The 16,335-nt window shown below is 36.4% G+C and overlaps 1 protein-coding gene across 6 annotated transcripts in view; it reads right to left on the reverse strand.

Moving 5' to 3' along the window:
- Nucleotides 1-16,335, reverse strand: part of ccser2b (coiled-coil serine-rich protein 2b) — a 435,236-nt gene that overhangs the window by 396,745 nt on the left and 22,156 nt on the right. For all 6 annotated transcript variants that reach the window (XR_014201002.1, XR_014201003.1, XM_082151401.1 and 3 more), the window contains exon 3: nt 13,818-13,999. Coding sequence is in view for 4 of the 6 variants with exons in the window: in XM_082151401.1 (XP_082007527.1) it covers nt 13,818-13,999 (182 nt within the window). In the remaining 2 variants the exon portion in view is untranslated. The remainder of the gene's footprint in view (nt 1-13,817; nt 14,000-16,335) is intronic.

Here is a 16,335-nt window from a genome sequence, read left to right on the forward strand (position 1 = left end):
GCATGTGTTTTGGACGTATATTAGCATGGTACATATTACTATTGACTGGGCCAAGGTTTTGTGATTTAGCCATTAAAATGCAGATAAAGTGGAAGAGGCAGATATAGTTTCAAGCTGGCCTAACTCATCTGTGAGAACAGACCATTTTTTTGTACTAAAGAAAATCTGACCTTGCAAGTAGATAAATAACAAACATGTCTGAAATGTACTTGGGAAAAATCATTATCTGCAGCTCTCAGAGTAGGCTTGTTTCCCTCTGCTCAAGACACAGGACGTGCTCCTGAATGAACTTTACTGTCTGCTCCATTTCTGGTCTTTCTTTCTCATCAGACAGTAATTTGCTATGTCATGGTGCATTTACATTAAGAAAACAAAAGGCTTTTCTCATACAGCCTCTGAGACTTCACACAATGGAGATACAGCCTTTCAAACATGGCCCAGATGTGACCAGCGCTATTCAAACATACAATTACCTTCTCATTGCATAAGGAAGCTTGACTTTCAAAGCTTTTGCTTTTGCTTTGCTTTTATGATAAATGTCATATATTTATTTATATGTCTCACCAAACCATATGTGAAATATGCTCTGAATTAAATATGAACACAAAAAGTTGGCATAAAAATTTAATCTAATCGCAATGAAGAATCAGTATTTAATAATAATAAAGCAGTAAAGATAATAGCAATAAATGATGGACTGTTTTTGCATTTGATCCCTTTTTTCAAATTTGTCCATATCACAAAATTTCAACCGTCCAACCTGACGTCCATTTCTCATTTAAAAAGAAAAAAATGTCCCATCTTGTTTTTATAATCCGATAAAGTAATGTGTTCAATACTGTAGTAGTTTTTTTAGTAGTAGTTCATCTGTGGATGCAATCTAGAATTGTAAAAATGTATTGTAATTTGTAAAATTTCACTCTATATCGGTTTAGATTTTTTTCTATTGTGAGACCTCCCAGCTAGAAAATCCAGTTTAAGACTATAGCTGTGTTTTAGAACAAGGACACTTTTTTTCTAACTTATCTGGTGCACATTGGTGCAAGTAGAATTGTCATCCCAACTTAAGATGGTCAATCAGATTTTTGGAACATGATGGCTTGTCAGTCAATGACCATCTTAAGACTCCTTCACACCAAGAACGATAACTATAAAGATAACTAAATTAGTGTCCACACCAGTGGACGATATCGTTCTGTTTATTCTAAGCACGTGCTTGTCTGTCACTTTAAATAAAGCTTGTTACAGCAGGATTGATTCTGATTGGCTGTCAGTGTGTTTACCATTCATCAGCTGGATAAAATCGTTCTGAAAGTGATTCCAATGATATTGTTTCTCTGTGCCGTTATCGTTATAGCTTTAATATTGAGAATGATTTTTAAAACTATATCTTTATCGTTATCTTTATAGTTATCAAAGTATTCAAAGTGCAAGTTTTTGAAAACGAAACCGTTATCATCTGTGTAAACTACAAAAAACATGAATCTGTGAAAACGGTGATGTCATGCACATGCGTAGGCTATTACGTGCTTAGTCTATAGGCTTTTTTTATTTAATTTTTTTTAAGTAAGAATTAAGGGGTGGCATGCGGACATCATCACAAGTGGTTATAAGACTTGATGTTTCTTACAACAGACTCAAGCATGATATATATTGCGTTCAAAGGTTTTGATATTTTCTTAAAGGAAGTAACAAGGTCTTTATATCAAGGGAGAACATTCTAAAATTGGGATTGAAATTTGCCCAGAAGACAAAGTAATAATACAGTATTAACAACCTTAGAATGAAGATTAGACAAATAAATGATAAATTATGTAATTTGTGTCTATAGGCATGTGTGCTCGGCTCGAGTGCACTGTAGTAAAAGAATGCGTATGTGCGCAGGCACGTAGTCTTTCTTTACAAAGTGACATCGCCAACTACTTGTCTGTTATGCATAATACTGCGTTATTAGTCATTTCCGCGGATCCGTGTGAACAGGGGTCATTTTGATAACATTGTCTTCTCTGCAAAGAAAAACATTTGCATTTCGTGCAAGCGAACCCTTAGACTAACTTGAAACCAGCCGATCTGGATGACAATAAAGGTCTACATGAGAAACACATCTCCTAAACCTTCATGTTGGAATTCTTGACACTGCATGCTTTTGCTGTTCTGAGTCCCAGCAGCAACTGAAACAAGCCAGAAAATATGACTAAACTGACAGATTACGACAGATTACGGACGACGGACGGTTTTTGAGAGGTACTTTTAGAGGCAGAAGGGGTGGAAGAAAAAGTCACCACTCAATATTTTAGAGGGGTTCTTGTGTCAGTGGTGTGTGACAGCCTGAACACATTGTATTGAAATGATGTAGCACTCTAGACAGTGGAGGGAGACAGAAAAAAGAGAGAGGATGTGAAAAGTAGATTTAATGTCTGTTGTATTTAGGTCATCAGTTCTTTGTTAACATTTTGCACCAGACAGGTAGTTAGCGAATTAATGAAGGACCTCAGGTAAATAAAACTTTCCCCACGCAATTAAAATGACTGGAAACTTTGACTTCATTCTTCAAAGAGAACAACAAAGCACAATAAAGGTATCATTAAATAAGTCTATACAACGCAAGCACTATATTTCAAATTTTATAGCTGTATGTGAGGAACAGACTAAAGTGTAAGAGACAATATACTGTACAGTCAGCTAGCTGATTGTACAGTATAGCTGATATAGCTGATATATAGCTGATATACAGCTAGCTGATATATTAGATCTTGTATCACCCTGAAGGTTTAATGAGATGGTTTCGACAACTAGATCAACTGATTCACTCAAGGAAAAAAAGAGTGGTTAGTTATGAATTGTATTAATCCATCAGGGAGAGCTAGGTGGATGGCAAGATTTGTTTAACTTATTTTCTGGTCTGTTCTTCACACACAGCAGTCAAATGGTTTCAGATGACTATTTGTTGTATTGTAGTAGTTGTACAGACCGATTTCTTTTGTAAAACCATTTTATAGTAGTGAGTGGTAAAAAATGTGGTGATTTTTTTACAATCTCAAAAAAAGGACATTCCCCCGGTTTAAGCCTAGTCCTGGACTAAAATGCATGTTTAAGCTGTTTTAAAGCAACTTGCATTGACATATCTTAAAATATGTCCATAAAATTGTTTTGTCTCAAGATGCACACCAGTAATTATTTTTAATTATTTTTTCTAAGGCACATTTATAAAAGCTACTTAAATGTCCTAATTGAACTAATGCCCAATCCTGGCTTCATCTAAGCCCTGTTTGTGAAACCAGGCCTAAATTTGACAAGTCTAAGTGGTCATAAAGTCACTGTTGGCTGTTCAAAATTGGCAAACCACACAACTCCTCGAACTCTGTTGCTGCACCCATTCAGCTGTTCACAGTTAAGTTTGCTGGAACTTTTGTTAGTTTGTGCACATTCTGTCAAAAAACACACTGTTGGAATCATCACCTCGTCTGGAGGTGATTTACAGACGAGACCACTCACCATGAGCTCAAGAGATCCACCCATTTACCTGCCTTGGACCCGATTGAGAAATCGGTTCAAGTGCTTGGTTGAGCGCTTATCAAGCTGTCAGCGACTTATTGGTCGAAAAACAGCTTTATCATCTACATCAGGGAAACTCATCGATTACAGATTATGCTCTACAATTTGCCGGCCCTCCTCGCCATCTTTTGCTAGGGGTTGAAGCCCTCACTTCAGGTGCATCTCTCGGACTATGATGACACCATGGGCCTGGATCTTCAGCACTCCACTGACATATTATGACAATCCATCTATTATCAAAAAATTATTTTGATATGACACAAATTCATGTTATTTTTCTTTGCCAACAATCTGGCCCAAAAACATGATAAATTCTCATATTTATTTCTCAGGGTAACATTCTATGTTCTCGGTTTACTGTCCCAAAAGCATTTAGTAATGGGAGGGAGAAGAGATGGTAAAGGAAAGGGTAAGGAGGAGAAAAAGTAGAAAAACAATTACATCTACAGAAAACTAGATCATCAAATTGGAAGAAATAAAGACATCCATACATTGGCCACTAAAGTGAGGGCAATTACTTGTCAAGCTGAATTGTCATGTGGAGAGACAGGTCAGGACAGAAAATCTACACACTGAAAAACGTTAGTTTGTACAAATCGCTTGCGAAAATTGAACAAAATGTTGGTGTCAACAGGCCTCAAGGTTGTCAATCTCCAAAAATTACACACACAAAAAAAAAAACCGGAAATTATTTAAAAAGTTACCTTTAAAAATCCATCCCCTAAATCCATACAATAGATTTGTTACAAAGACCAATTTTATGTTGTTATTTACTAAAATCTTTGGTAACACTTTATAATAAGTATAGTGCAATTACAAATCATTTGCAAACTATTAGTTTATAGTTAATTAATAGTTTATAACTGTAGTTAATACATTAATAGACAATATACAAATAGTGAATTCTTCATTCATTGTTACTGTAACTAACTAATTATTATTGTTTAATTAGTTAATATGTAGATAGTTAGATAATGCTTTGTTAACAACTTACTAGCCATAAATAATTCTCACTTTAGATTAGGTGATGGAAAATAACATTTAAGTGCTTTTATAAGACATTAATTGCATTCATATTCAGTGTTCCTTCAAATGTTTACACATTAAGCGTGCACACACACACACACACACACACAAAGGGTTTCCATTTTGTATAGGGACTTTCCATAGAAATAATGAGCTTTATACTTTACAAACTGTATCTTTCCCCTAAACCTACCCCTAATCCTTACTAAAGTATTTTAACAACGTGATCTTATGAGTATTTGTATGAAATTCATATTGATAGCATTATTTGATTGATTTATTTTTAAGTGGTTACGTTTAGCTTTGGGGACAGGCTCAATGTATTTGTAAACAATTTAATGAACTCTTAATTATAATGCAATTAATCTTCAATAAAGGTTGGTTTAAAGCACTTAATTAGTGTCATTTTACCATTTTCTGTGAAAATCTAAAGTGATAACTATTTACAGTTAAATCATTGTTTTATGGCAGAATTTCCACTTTGGGTTAAATATTCCATTAACAAAAAAAAATAAAACCATTCTCTCTGCATTTTCTTACGGCATATCATCTCTATTTGCTGTATTTATAAGGAGACTTATTTAGTCTAAGTAAAATGGCTGCTTATAGGATCTTGTGAAAATACAGTACTGTGCACAGTGAGTGCCATTTGCTCAGCTCCGTCAGGTCAGGTTCCAGAGGCTGGGGTTGCTTTAATCAAAATCCTTTATTAATTGCTCACCCTCATGTAAGGTCTGTAAGACCTTCGTTCATCTTTGGAACTCAAATGAAGATATTTTTGATGAAATCTGAGAGCTTTCTGACTCCCCATAGACTGCAACGTTATTACCACTTTCAAGGCTCAGAAAGATAGTAAAGACATTGTTAAAATAGTCCATGTGACTACCGTGGTTCAACCTTAATATTATAAAGTGAAGAGAATGCTTTTTTTGCACAAAAAAACAAACATAACGAGTTTATTCAACAATTTCTTCTCTTCTGTGTCAGTCTCTGACGCTGTTCACATGAGCACCATGACACAAGCGTGTGGTGCTGATTCAGAAACCGGCCAATTCTGAGCTGGCGTTCTGAAGTAGAACCCGGAAACGCTGCACTGTGTTCACAATGTGAACAGCGTCACAGACTGACATGGAAGAGAAGAAATGGTTGAATAAACTCGTTATTTTTGTTACGCTTTTCCCCATTATTGTTGAATCACGGAAGCAACACCAGTTATTTTGCCAAGAGATCTCTTATTTATTATTTGTATGTGTCAGACATACGAGAGAAATAGCAATAGAAGAGGAAGGTTACAGGAGAGGTGGTCTTCATTCCAGATTTATATGTTCCCCTCTCTGTCCTCTCTCCTCATCTCTTTCCTCTCACCCCCTCTCATGCCAGCTGTATATGTTTCTCTCTCTCGGGTGCTACACTATAAGGATTGACCTTATATACACCACTGAGGGACTTACAACTTCCTGGTAAGGTAGAAAGACATGTTGCTTATGTTTAAAATGGAACGATGAAAATAACATTAACATTAAAATTTTTGTTTTCAAAAAGTATTCTCATTGCTTCATTACCTGAACAACTGTAGTCACCTTTCTGGACCTTGAAAGTGGTAATAACGTTGCAGTCTATGGAGGGACAGAAAACTCTCAGATTTCATCAAAAATATCTTCATTTGCGGGTTTGGACCAACATGAGGGTGAGTAATTAATGACAGAATTTTGGGTGAACTAATCCTTTAATGAGTCAAAGAAACTAAAACAAAGCAACTTAAAAGCTGACCTCATTTAATAGCTAATGAACAAGCCAAAAACCCATCACTATGGAACAAAGTCCAGCCCTGAGAAATACTGCAAGTCATGGATACAGTAGATTACTTAAAAAGGATGACTATGCTTGTAAACAGACTTGTGTTCACATTCCTGCCCACTGTAACTCTGTAATTTTTTTAATGCATCAAGTAGGGTTCTCTTTTCCCTTTTTTAGGGGTAGGGTACATCAGGGCTAAAGGACCCAGGTAAATGTCACATTTGATTTTATTTCCTTCTAAACCACTAGATGGCACAAAAACTCAATGTGTCTGATCCTTGATGCCATTGTGGGCAGTAACACAATGGTCAATTCAAATGTGAATCGTTAAAAATACCCAATATATTTTAAGACAAAGGTCTAGTTAATGATTTTCAGTTTCAAGGTAATTAAATCGAAAGTTTTTCAATAACTGAAGAATATGTAAAAGTATAGTATTTGGGGTAAATGGCGATCCTATTGTTGGGGTTAGATTAAAATGGTTAATATAATTTATTAAGTTGGGTGTCTACCTTGGAGATAATAACCACATTTATAATGAAACTAGAGGTCGACCGATAGTGGATTTTACCGATGACGATAAGTAGGATGGCCCACGCTGGCCGATAATTGATTAATCAACCGATAGTTTTTTTTTTTTTATGGATACTGAATGAAAACAAACATAACACAAAAATAGTGCTAAACTTTATTACAAAAATTGAAAAACAAATGTACTGTACTTTTTAAATTGATTATACCTTGATCGTTATTTATGTTAGTTTCTAGTGCATTAACTAATGTTAAGAGATACAACTTTAAAATGTAAAAATCTATTAGTAAATGTTGAAATTAACAATGAACAATATTTGTATTTACCTTAGTTAATGTTGCAAGTGGAATCTTATAGTAAAGTGTTACCATTTCACATAAATCCAAACAGTCATGCATGCTTAAAGGTGGCCATCTTTATATCTACACAAAGGCCATAGCATTGAAATAAGACAAATGTGTATATTGTATGTATACTCTCACACTATATTTGCTTCAATTCTAGTACACTTGATAATCTAATCAAAATAGCTAAATATTTTGTTCCAGCAATCGGCTATCGGTGCCAATTAATCGGCAAAACCGGTCAATCGACCTCTATATGAAACCATATTTTAAAATATAATTTCATATAAAATATAATTTATTGTTACTGAAAAGCCATATTTAATTATGGGATACTATTTATTTAAATAGTTTTTTATTTACCAAAATAAACAGAATATGGTACAAACTTTGCTGAAATGATTGTTTTGAGGGTGTATTAGAGAGACAACTTGGTTATTATGCAAAACATATTACTTTAGCTAAAGTATTTGTATATTTTTTTTCTGCAATCATACACTTTGAAAGTAGTGAAAAGTACATTTAGCCCCATTGCACCCTAAAACTTTTTTACCAAGGGAAAAAGTTACTTAGTTACACCCTTTGTGGTGTTTAAAATTAAAATCCAATGCTTTAGGATCTTGCAGATTCTTCAGGGGATGGTTATAGTTTAGGTTTTGCCTTCAGGAAAGAAAAAAACATGAGACACATGTGTTATCTTAATGGATTCAGTGCCATAGTGAGGGCCCTCAAGTGACGCTTGGCAGGCAACAACAACAGACGGTCCTTGTGAACTAGGGAGATGCATCAAACTTCTAAACAGCCCAAATGACTAGGCAATGTTGAGAACGTGGCAATGAAAGCCCATATGACGAGAGTGAAAGCGAGGGAGATCAGAACAGAGTATAAAAGAGTGAAAGAAAGAGAGAGAAAAAATTATGTATAATAACGTCACAGCATCTCTCTTGCAAACAACAATCTTGTAGAAATTCATCTTGTTGGAAACAAGCTGCCCCCTAGTGGAGCACTGTCTCATCTGACCGGTCAGTTATTTTGCCTATTCCCCCTTTTTTTAATGTTTCTTAATTAAAACGGCAATGTTTTGATAAAAACAAATCATTGTCAGGCATGTCATACGAAAATCAGTTAGATCGAAACGCTGCTGGTTTATTTTCCCAGAAGTGAAAGACTCTAAATTTAAAGCTGCCGTCGGCAAGTCTGGCAGATTGGGTCGATTAGCCAAAATTTTGAATGTTTACAACTCTCATGCCCCTCCCCACTACCAGCGAGCACCCTCCCATCGAGGTCGTGCTCGTCAGTGCGTCACTGTGCGTGTGTACCTGATTTTCTGTGAATGCGTCCGTCTCTTCAGCATCTATCAACACCATGGACTCGGAGGTAGGCAGCCCTGGCTAATCTATCCATAGATAGCAATAACCGAGGAATTGGAAGCTTGTTAGTAGATTTTCTCTCCGCCATCACGCTTCATGCAATCTCCAGGCGAACTTCAGGCGTGTCGTGTGCATGTGATATTGTAACGTGCGCGTCTGCGCGAGGGAGAGGGGATCTGTGGCGTGTGCACGACCTGTGATTGACAGTCAGATATCACACCCCCCTGCGCTGATTGGACCTGATGAAGCGGGAGCGCTGGATTTTTGCAAAACAAATAACACGCTCCAGGTGGAGTTAGAAGCTCGGGTTTTTTTCTAAAACCACCTTATTTATGTTGTTCTGTCGGATTATAGTGTCGATTACACTGAATATGATCCAAAAAATGTTGCCGACGGCAGCTTTAAAATACATCCTACTGTATATACATTTATTTAGTCAGTTTTACGAGTACACTACCATATTTGGCTCCACAGTGTCTCAGACACTTCACTTTGAAACACAGTTTCATGACTTTCATATCCTACGTTCAGCATGACCCAAGTCAAGACAGCAGGTGTAAACACACAGCACACTGGGTCAGCTAAACTGTCTGAGGAAATACACATAAGCAGTGGGGAGGAAATCATCCTTTCTGACTCGGCCAATCAGAAAAGGAGCACTGATATATGAGCGTGACAAACGTTCTGTGAGGAGCTTTCTCACTTGGTTGATTCCTGAGTCACTTTTTTTCCTTGGTTGACAAGTTCTTGACAAGTCACAGCGTGTGTGTGTGTGTTTGTGTGTGTGTGTGTGTGTGTGTGTGTGTGTGTGTGTGTGTGTGTGTGTGTGTGTGTGTGTGTGTGTGTGTGTGTGTGTGTGTGTGTGTGTGTGTGTGTGTGTGTGTGTGTGTGTGTGTGTGTGTGTGTGTGTGTGTGTGTGTGTGTTATGTGTTATGTGTATGATTTACTGTTTCACATTTACAATCTAATTTTGTTGAAATGGTTACCAGGGAGTCAAATATTTTCTAGCTCAAATGATTTGCTGCAGGGGTGACGCTTCTTTGTAGGCCAAAACAGAGAAACAAGTTAGCATTTTAGCACTGGTTCCACTTTTTTGAAGTCAATGGGTTTTTAGAATGTTTTTTGGTTAAATGCCTGAAATAAGGTATAGTTAAAGCAAGTTCAAGATATTTTCACGTTTTATTCCGTGAAATAGAATACATCAGTAATACCTCCTTGTTATTTATTTTAAAAGTTTTTACTTGTTTTTAAAAGGCCGTTGCTATCAAGTGGCTAAATGGGACTAGAGAGGTTTTCGGGGATAGTAAACCTCATCAAGCAAACCAGGAAAACTAGTCCGAAGTCTGTTTTCACTGTCTTGTGTTTATAATCACTTTCTTGCAAACTATTCTAAAGTTTTTAAATAAAGACTGAAAGAGATTGTGTAAGCTTAATGGTTGTGACGTTAAAACCGTAGTGTAGTTCGTTAATAGCCTACTTTTAGCTTTTTACTTCTGCTGAAAGTATGCAAGCTTGAAAATGCATGAAAGTTGTGTTCAATTGTGAAGATTATCATGATGAACAAAACGTGTAAGAATCATAAAGTTTTGTTGGTAACAGCTTATTTTCTGAAATAATCCAAAAACCATGGAAAAATCTTGTTTGGTTTTTGTCGAGAAAATCAGGGTGATGCTAACTTCTGGATTGGCCAGAAGTCCTTATTGGAGCGAAGGAGAATCCATACCAAGTTCTGGCATGAAACTCTAGATGGCGCAGGCTGAGAGGTACAAACTCAATTTGGTAGCGATCGCATCGTCATTTACATAACGCAGCAAATACTGGTTTTGTTTGCTGTTAGCAGTCTGTAGCGCGCTTTCAGAAACCCTTCACCTTCCCCAGCTCCACCTGTATAGATCTGCTATGGGGCTTATCACATGCTCACAGCAGCACGTCTGTGAATGTATTGGCAGTAGCAAGTCTCGGTACTTGTTCTGCAGCAAGTTTTCTTATATGTGGTTGTACATATCGCGGCAGTTCAGATATGAAACACTTTTGCTGAAGCAACCATGCCATTTTAGCTTGCTACTACAAACCTTTACTCTCTTTTATCGTGACTCGTGTTTCTCCTGAGCAAAGTTCAGAAGTCAGAAGTCATAGATATGGAGCTGGTTATGTGATGCACATGACAAAATATATTAATTTACAAATCAAGCATTATGGTAAAAGTATTTAGAGGTTATAACAGAACTGTGCAAGGAAACGAGTGAAAACAAATATTTACTTAATGATAATCTGTGCCTGTAATCATCAATTGTGTGAAAAGGTGTTTTACTGCCACTAGTGTTCATTTCAGCTGGAAACCACAATGACTTTTTTTTTTTTTTTGTGATTAAAATGATCAGTTTGTGATTAAATAATCAGTTTTTGAGCAAGTGTCGAATAAGTTGAAGGATAGTAAGGTAACAAAGCCCCAACGTGAAAAAGCTACAGAGCACCTATGAAAAGACTAAAGCAAGGACTAGACTGGAAAGGATGAAAATAAATCTGGAATGTCTGGAAACAAAGTTGTGTTTACAAGATATCAGGTAATTTATAAAACAGATAGATACAAGCCCGATTATGATTGGCAGAGCAGTGTTCGAAGCCATTGTAAAATACCATATAAACACAATCGTGATCTGATTACATCACTATTTATATGTGTAGCTTCAACTATTCTGCTAAACATTGCTGAAAAACTACATTGCTAGCTGGAAGAATTATTGTTATCAATAAATGATTACATTTTTGTTGCATAGTGATTGCTATCAGGATATGAGGAGACTTTCAAACCGTATAACAAATAAGATTTCTGTAGAGAATCACCTATTGTATCTTTAAACAAAAAGATATTGCATGAATGCATAAGACTTAAAAATAGTGCATGAGTCATATTTTAGCTATATTCTACTTTTATGATACATTATTGTTATTTTGTTTTGTTTTGTTGTTTTTTTTACTTTTGAAGCTTGAGAGCTCCAGTTCCCATTAATTTTCACTTCATGTAAAAGATCCTCTGCAAAACAGCTCATTTTGTGTTTCAAAGAAAAAAAGAATGCCATATGGGTTTGGAACAACATGAGGGTGAGGAAATGAACTATATGTAAGATGTTCTGGAAGATGATAAGCTTATTGAAATGGTTGACGCTTTGAATGTTTGTGAGTTTCTGCTGCCTCCATGTGGCCCTTGAAAGTAGGCTACTAAAGAGGCTGCACAGCACTAATTCAGCTGCTTTGTTCAGCTGGTTTCCTTCAGAAACAGAATTGAGGTTCATCAGACCAGAGAATCTTGTTTCTCACAGTCTAAGATTGTTAGGCGTGTTTTTGCAAACTGCGAGTGGGCTTTAATGTGTCTTCACTGAAAAGTGTAACAGGAAATGGCGTATTGATCAACGCAACATGGCGCTAAACTACTTACCTCAAGCTCCATTTGCAAAATTGGCATGCCAAGTTGGCCTCTTTTCCCTAGCCTTGACCGCATCTGTTTTCAGGCCTTTCCACTTAGCCTTCTCCAGCGCTGGACAGCTTTTCTAATATTAACGTGGGACCTAAAGCTCTTGCCTAGACATACCCCTTTAATTTCCAGTGATTTCTTCTGAGCTTTTCTCTTTTGTATTGTGTCCCATCTCTATTTCTGCAGTCTTTCTTCAAATCTCCCTCTTGATTGTTCTCTCTCCTCGGCCGCCATACGCCGCCTACTGCTGATTGGCTACATGTTTGTTGTTGTATCGGTCCGACTAACTTCCAAACAGCATATTTCAAAAACGACTTTCCCAAACTTTAAGTGGCAGCTGTACACACTCATCAGTGCCAAATATAATTAACAAATTGTATTCAATATTATTTAGCAAAAAGTATTACTATAATACACTGAATCATTAAAAGCAATGATAGGAAAATGCAGCTGTTGTTTATCTAATATGTGCCATATTTACAAAAATAAATATTTTGCTAAATAATAACTAAACAGAGACGCACTTACACTAATTGAAAGATTTGTAATCTGGCTTAAACAGAAAGATAAATATAATAGGGAGAGGCATTTAACAATATATTATTGATGCAAAGGAGGATAAAGGCTAGTGCTTTGAGCATAAATGCCAAGTCATCCTCTCATTTGACTTTGATTTCACCTCACCATTTACTAACGGTCATGAAGCTGACAATCTGATCGTCTGCTGCCAGAAGAAAGACAAATGACTATCAGCAGGAGCCAATTTGGAGTTCTCAGAATTATGATGCGTAATCAGAGACACACCTTCAATAACTCAAACTGACAGCCTTATCCAGTCAGTCTCTGGGCTTTGAGCACAAGACAAACCTCACTTTAAAGGGGATGTCTAATGCTTTTTCTTGCATACTGACTTATGTACATTGTTAAAGAGTTGGGTTCTCACGCTAAACATGGCCAAATAAAAGTTTTTAAAAAATTGTAGGACGTATGACTGTGTCAAATACACTCCTTCAGGGTTCATATAAGTTTTGGGTATAAGATACGTTTTTTTCGAGTATGGCTATGTATGACGTCATAAAGGGCGGAATTCCTTGTATGGGCACTTCTCCCGGAAGAGCGCGCACACACACATCAACCAGAGCGAGCGCAAGAGCAACGCCCATCAACGTTCTTTGTTCGGGTTACGGAAGTCATCGGCAGAACTTCACGGCACGCCTCCAGGAGTTTGAACGTTTTCGGAAAGAAGCGGGTACAGCTGTATCTGTCTTTTATTTATCTGATCAAATGAAAGACTCTTCTGAGATATGAAGGATGCAATACTACTCTATATGTACTGAAGATTGACATGAGATTGGCAGAAACTGTGTGTGTTATGTCCCCTTAAAGACACAAAAAAATCAACTGTGTTCATCAACTGTGATTTTAAAAGTCAACCATTAAGCACACTGATTCATACAAGTTTGGCAGTGCATTTTAGGAGCTTGGAAAGAAGATTGCAGAGAGTTGCCTAGAGGAGCGATTCTCCACCGCAGGGCCAAAGACCACAAAGGCTAGTTGTACAAGCAAGTTAAAGAACCACTACTAAAAACTTCTTTTTTTTTTTAAACAGATAAAATAATGAAACTCAATAATCCACTAATTATGAAAATGTTTATAAAAATTATGTTACTTCTCTCTTGTAAGTTGCTTAGGTCAATCACTGCATAAAGCTTTGGACTCACCATGCTGTTGAGATCAGAGTCAAAGCTTCCACAGGGGTGTCCAGAGTCTGCCAGTGCCTCCATCCCCTCTTCATCCCACATGTAAGTCCCTCCAGAGCTGTCTGAGGGTGACAGGTCCAGAGACGAGCCATGAGGAAAATCGCCTGTAGGAGATGTCCCGTGTTCAAAGTCATCTTTACCAGCTGAAAGACAGACAATAAAATGGGTGAGAAAGTGACAGAGAAATATATTTTAAAGTAATGTTAGTGACAGTATGGATCTGCCACGTTGTCTTGGCCAAAATATAAGGCAGCATGAAACCGTGTATACAGCTTTGCATATACACTATGCATATACAATATTGCATACAATTCTGAGAAGTACTGATAAAAAAAATAAGTTTATGTACATTCAAGTCAGGGGCATTTCCTCAGAGGAGGCAAGGGAGGCAGTGCCTCATAAAAAAAATTGGATGAGAAAATAATCCATATTATAAAAGTGTATAAATCCCTTGTTTTTCTAAAGTGACTAACAGCGACAACAGCAGGTAAAGTTAAAGTCTGCATCTCTCTTGCCTTCTCTAAACCCATTGAGAGTGGCGGAACTAGACTTTAATACATGGGGTGGCCATGGCAACTTTAGAGGTCCATAGACCATGAAAGAATATCATGTGTAATACTTATTATATTTTATTTAATAAGCTACCAATATTGTAGAAACCAGTCAATATTTTTGACTGATTTTGAACAGCTCTGCGCTTGTTTAAGAATTGTTTATTCTTAATTGTCTGTGTTTTGCAAATAACGTTAATATTCTCTTAGTATTCAGCATTAATACATTAACAATGTGCTGCGCTGCCGTGCGTCAAAATAAATGCTTCTTTTAAGAGGAGGTTAACGGATGTAGCCAATTTTATTTTGGACACCCCTGGACACCCCTCTGGCTCCGCAACAGCCCATTGAGTTTTAACAGACCCCTTAAAGCTTGTGATGGGTTTGGTGCGGGGTAATTGAGAATGAATGGGGAAAGTCACATGAGAGGAGGCAATGCTTCCATCGCGCTATGGTTGGATATGATTGGTTCATGCGATAAATCCGCCTTGTTTTCGTGTCTACCTGAATGATCTATCTGAATGAAGTAAATTATTGAGTTGGGAAGACTAATTAAAAAGTAAGTAAACAACTCAGCCACTTAGATTTCACCGCTTTATGTCACGTCAAATTTAAACTTGAAATGGCCTCAAAAACGTGATGACTGCTGGGATTTTTTAGTAAGCAATTAGTTTGGTGAAATTAAAGGTACATCTTCGTGTCTGTGATCACCAGTGTTTATTGAGCTTGATAACTGATGATTCGAAAATAAGTTCACTGTTAAAAATAACAGCTGAACATCAGATCACATTCACAAATAAAATATATTGCTTAAATTGTTACAGCCTTTAGTTATTATTTCGAAATAAATGTATTAAAAAAAAAGCCTAAAAAAACACTAACTTGAGAATTTTTTACTTGGTTTTAATAAATAGTACATTAATTACATTGTTAATGTAAATATACAAAATAGAATTGCATTTGGTTTATTTTTTATGTGGTGTAAAGTAATGTTTATTTGACCAGGAAAATGTGACCATTTTAAGTGTAACTGGGACATGAAATTAAAGTTCATTGATAAAAAAAAACATTTAAACTTTGCCTCCTCAGAACACCACTGATACAATCACTGTTAATGAGTGATTCATTGAATCATTAACTCAAACAAATGGAGTTAATGGACCGATTTAATTTCAGTAACAAAACACCACTGTGTGTTGCTCAAAGATGCAAAACAATCATGGCTTTGTTTGGAACTAGTTTCATCTGCAAAATAGAGCAACAGGCAATATTGGATCTAAAATGTAAGTCACTTAATTGTTTTTTAAACGGTTGTATAAAATTAATATCGCATTTGCAACCGGGCTGATATTTGGGGGACTATATCATATGATATAAACATAGCCTAAAAGAAAAATACTCATCCAGGGACATTTTTTCTGCATTTTAATAGGGTAAATCACGCAGTGATAGCGTGCACTCTAAATGCCAAGTAGTCTAACCTAAACTGAAAAGGCTACATCACGCAGTATGTTTTTGTTTGGTTTTTGCAAAGTGATGGACATACTCGATATAATTAGGGATATACACAAGTACCAATGTGACACCAATGATCGACAATGTAAAACAATGAAGGGCATGATTATGCCTAACATGACTATTTGATTAATTTAAAATTCAGTAAAAAAAAAAAAAAAAAGGCTCTATAAAAATAGCTATTTAAAACACATAACACATCAAATAAAATAAAAACGCACCGGAAAGTGCTGAACTCCCCTCAAGCCAGTCATGACTCAAATATTAATGTTAAATCAAATAAATAGTGATCAATAAGTTAAGAGTATTACAGTTATCTGCAGGTAGTACAAAAAGACCGCCTTTGAGGTGTTTTTCATTCAGTTAATTATAGCGAGTCTTCAGCAAGAACTGCCAAACCAATCAGATTACAT

Source organism: Leuciscus leuciscus, assembly GCF_965113295.1.
Source record: "Leuciscus leuciscus genome assembly, chromosome: 21".
Taxonomy (NCBI): Eukaryota; Metazoa; Chordata; class Actinopteri; order Cypriniformes; family Leuciscidae; genus Leuciscus; species Leuciscus leuciscus.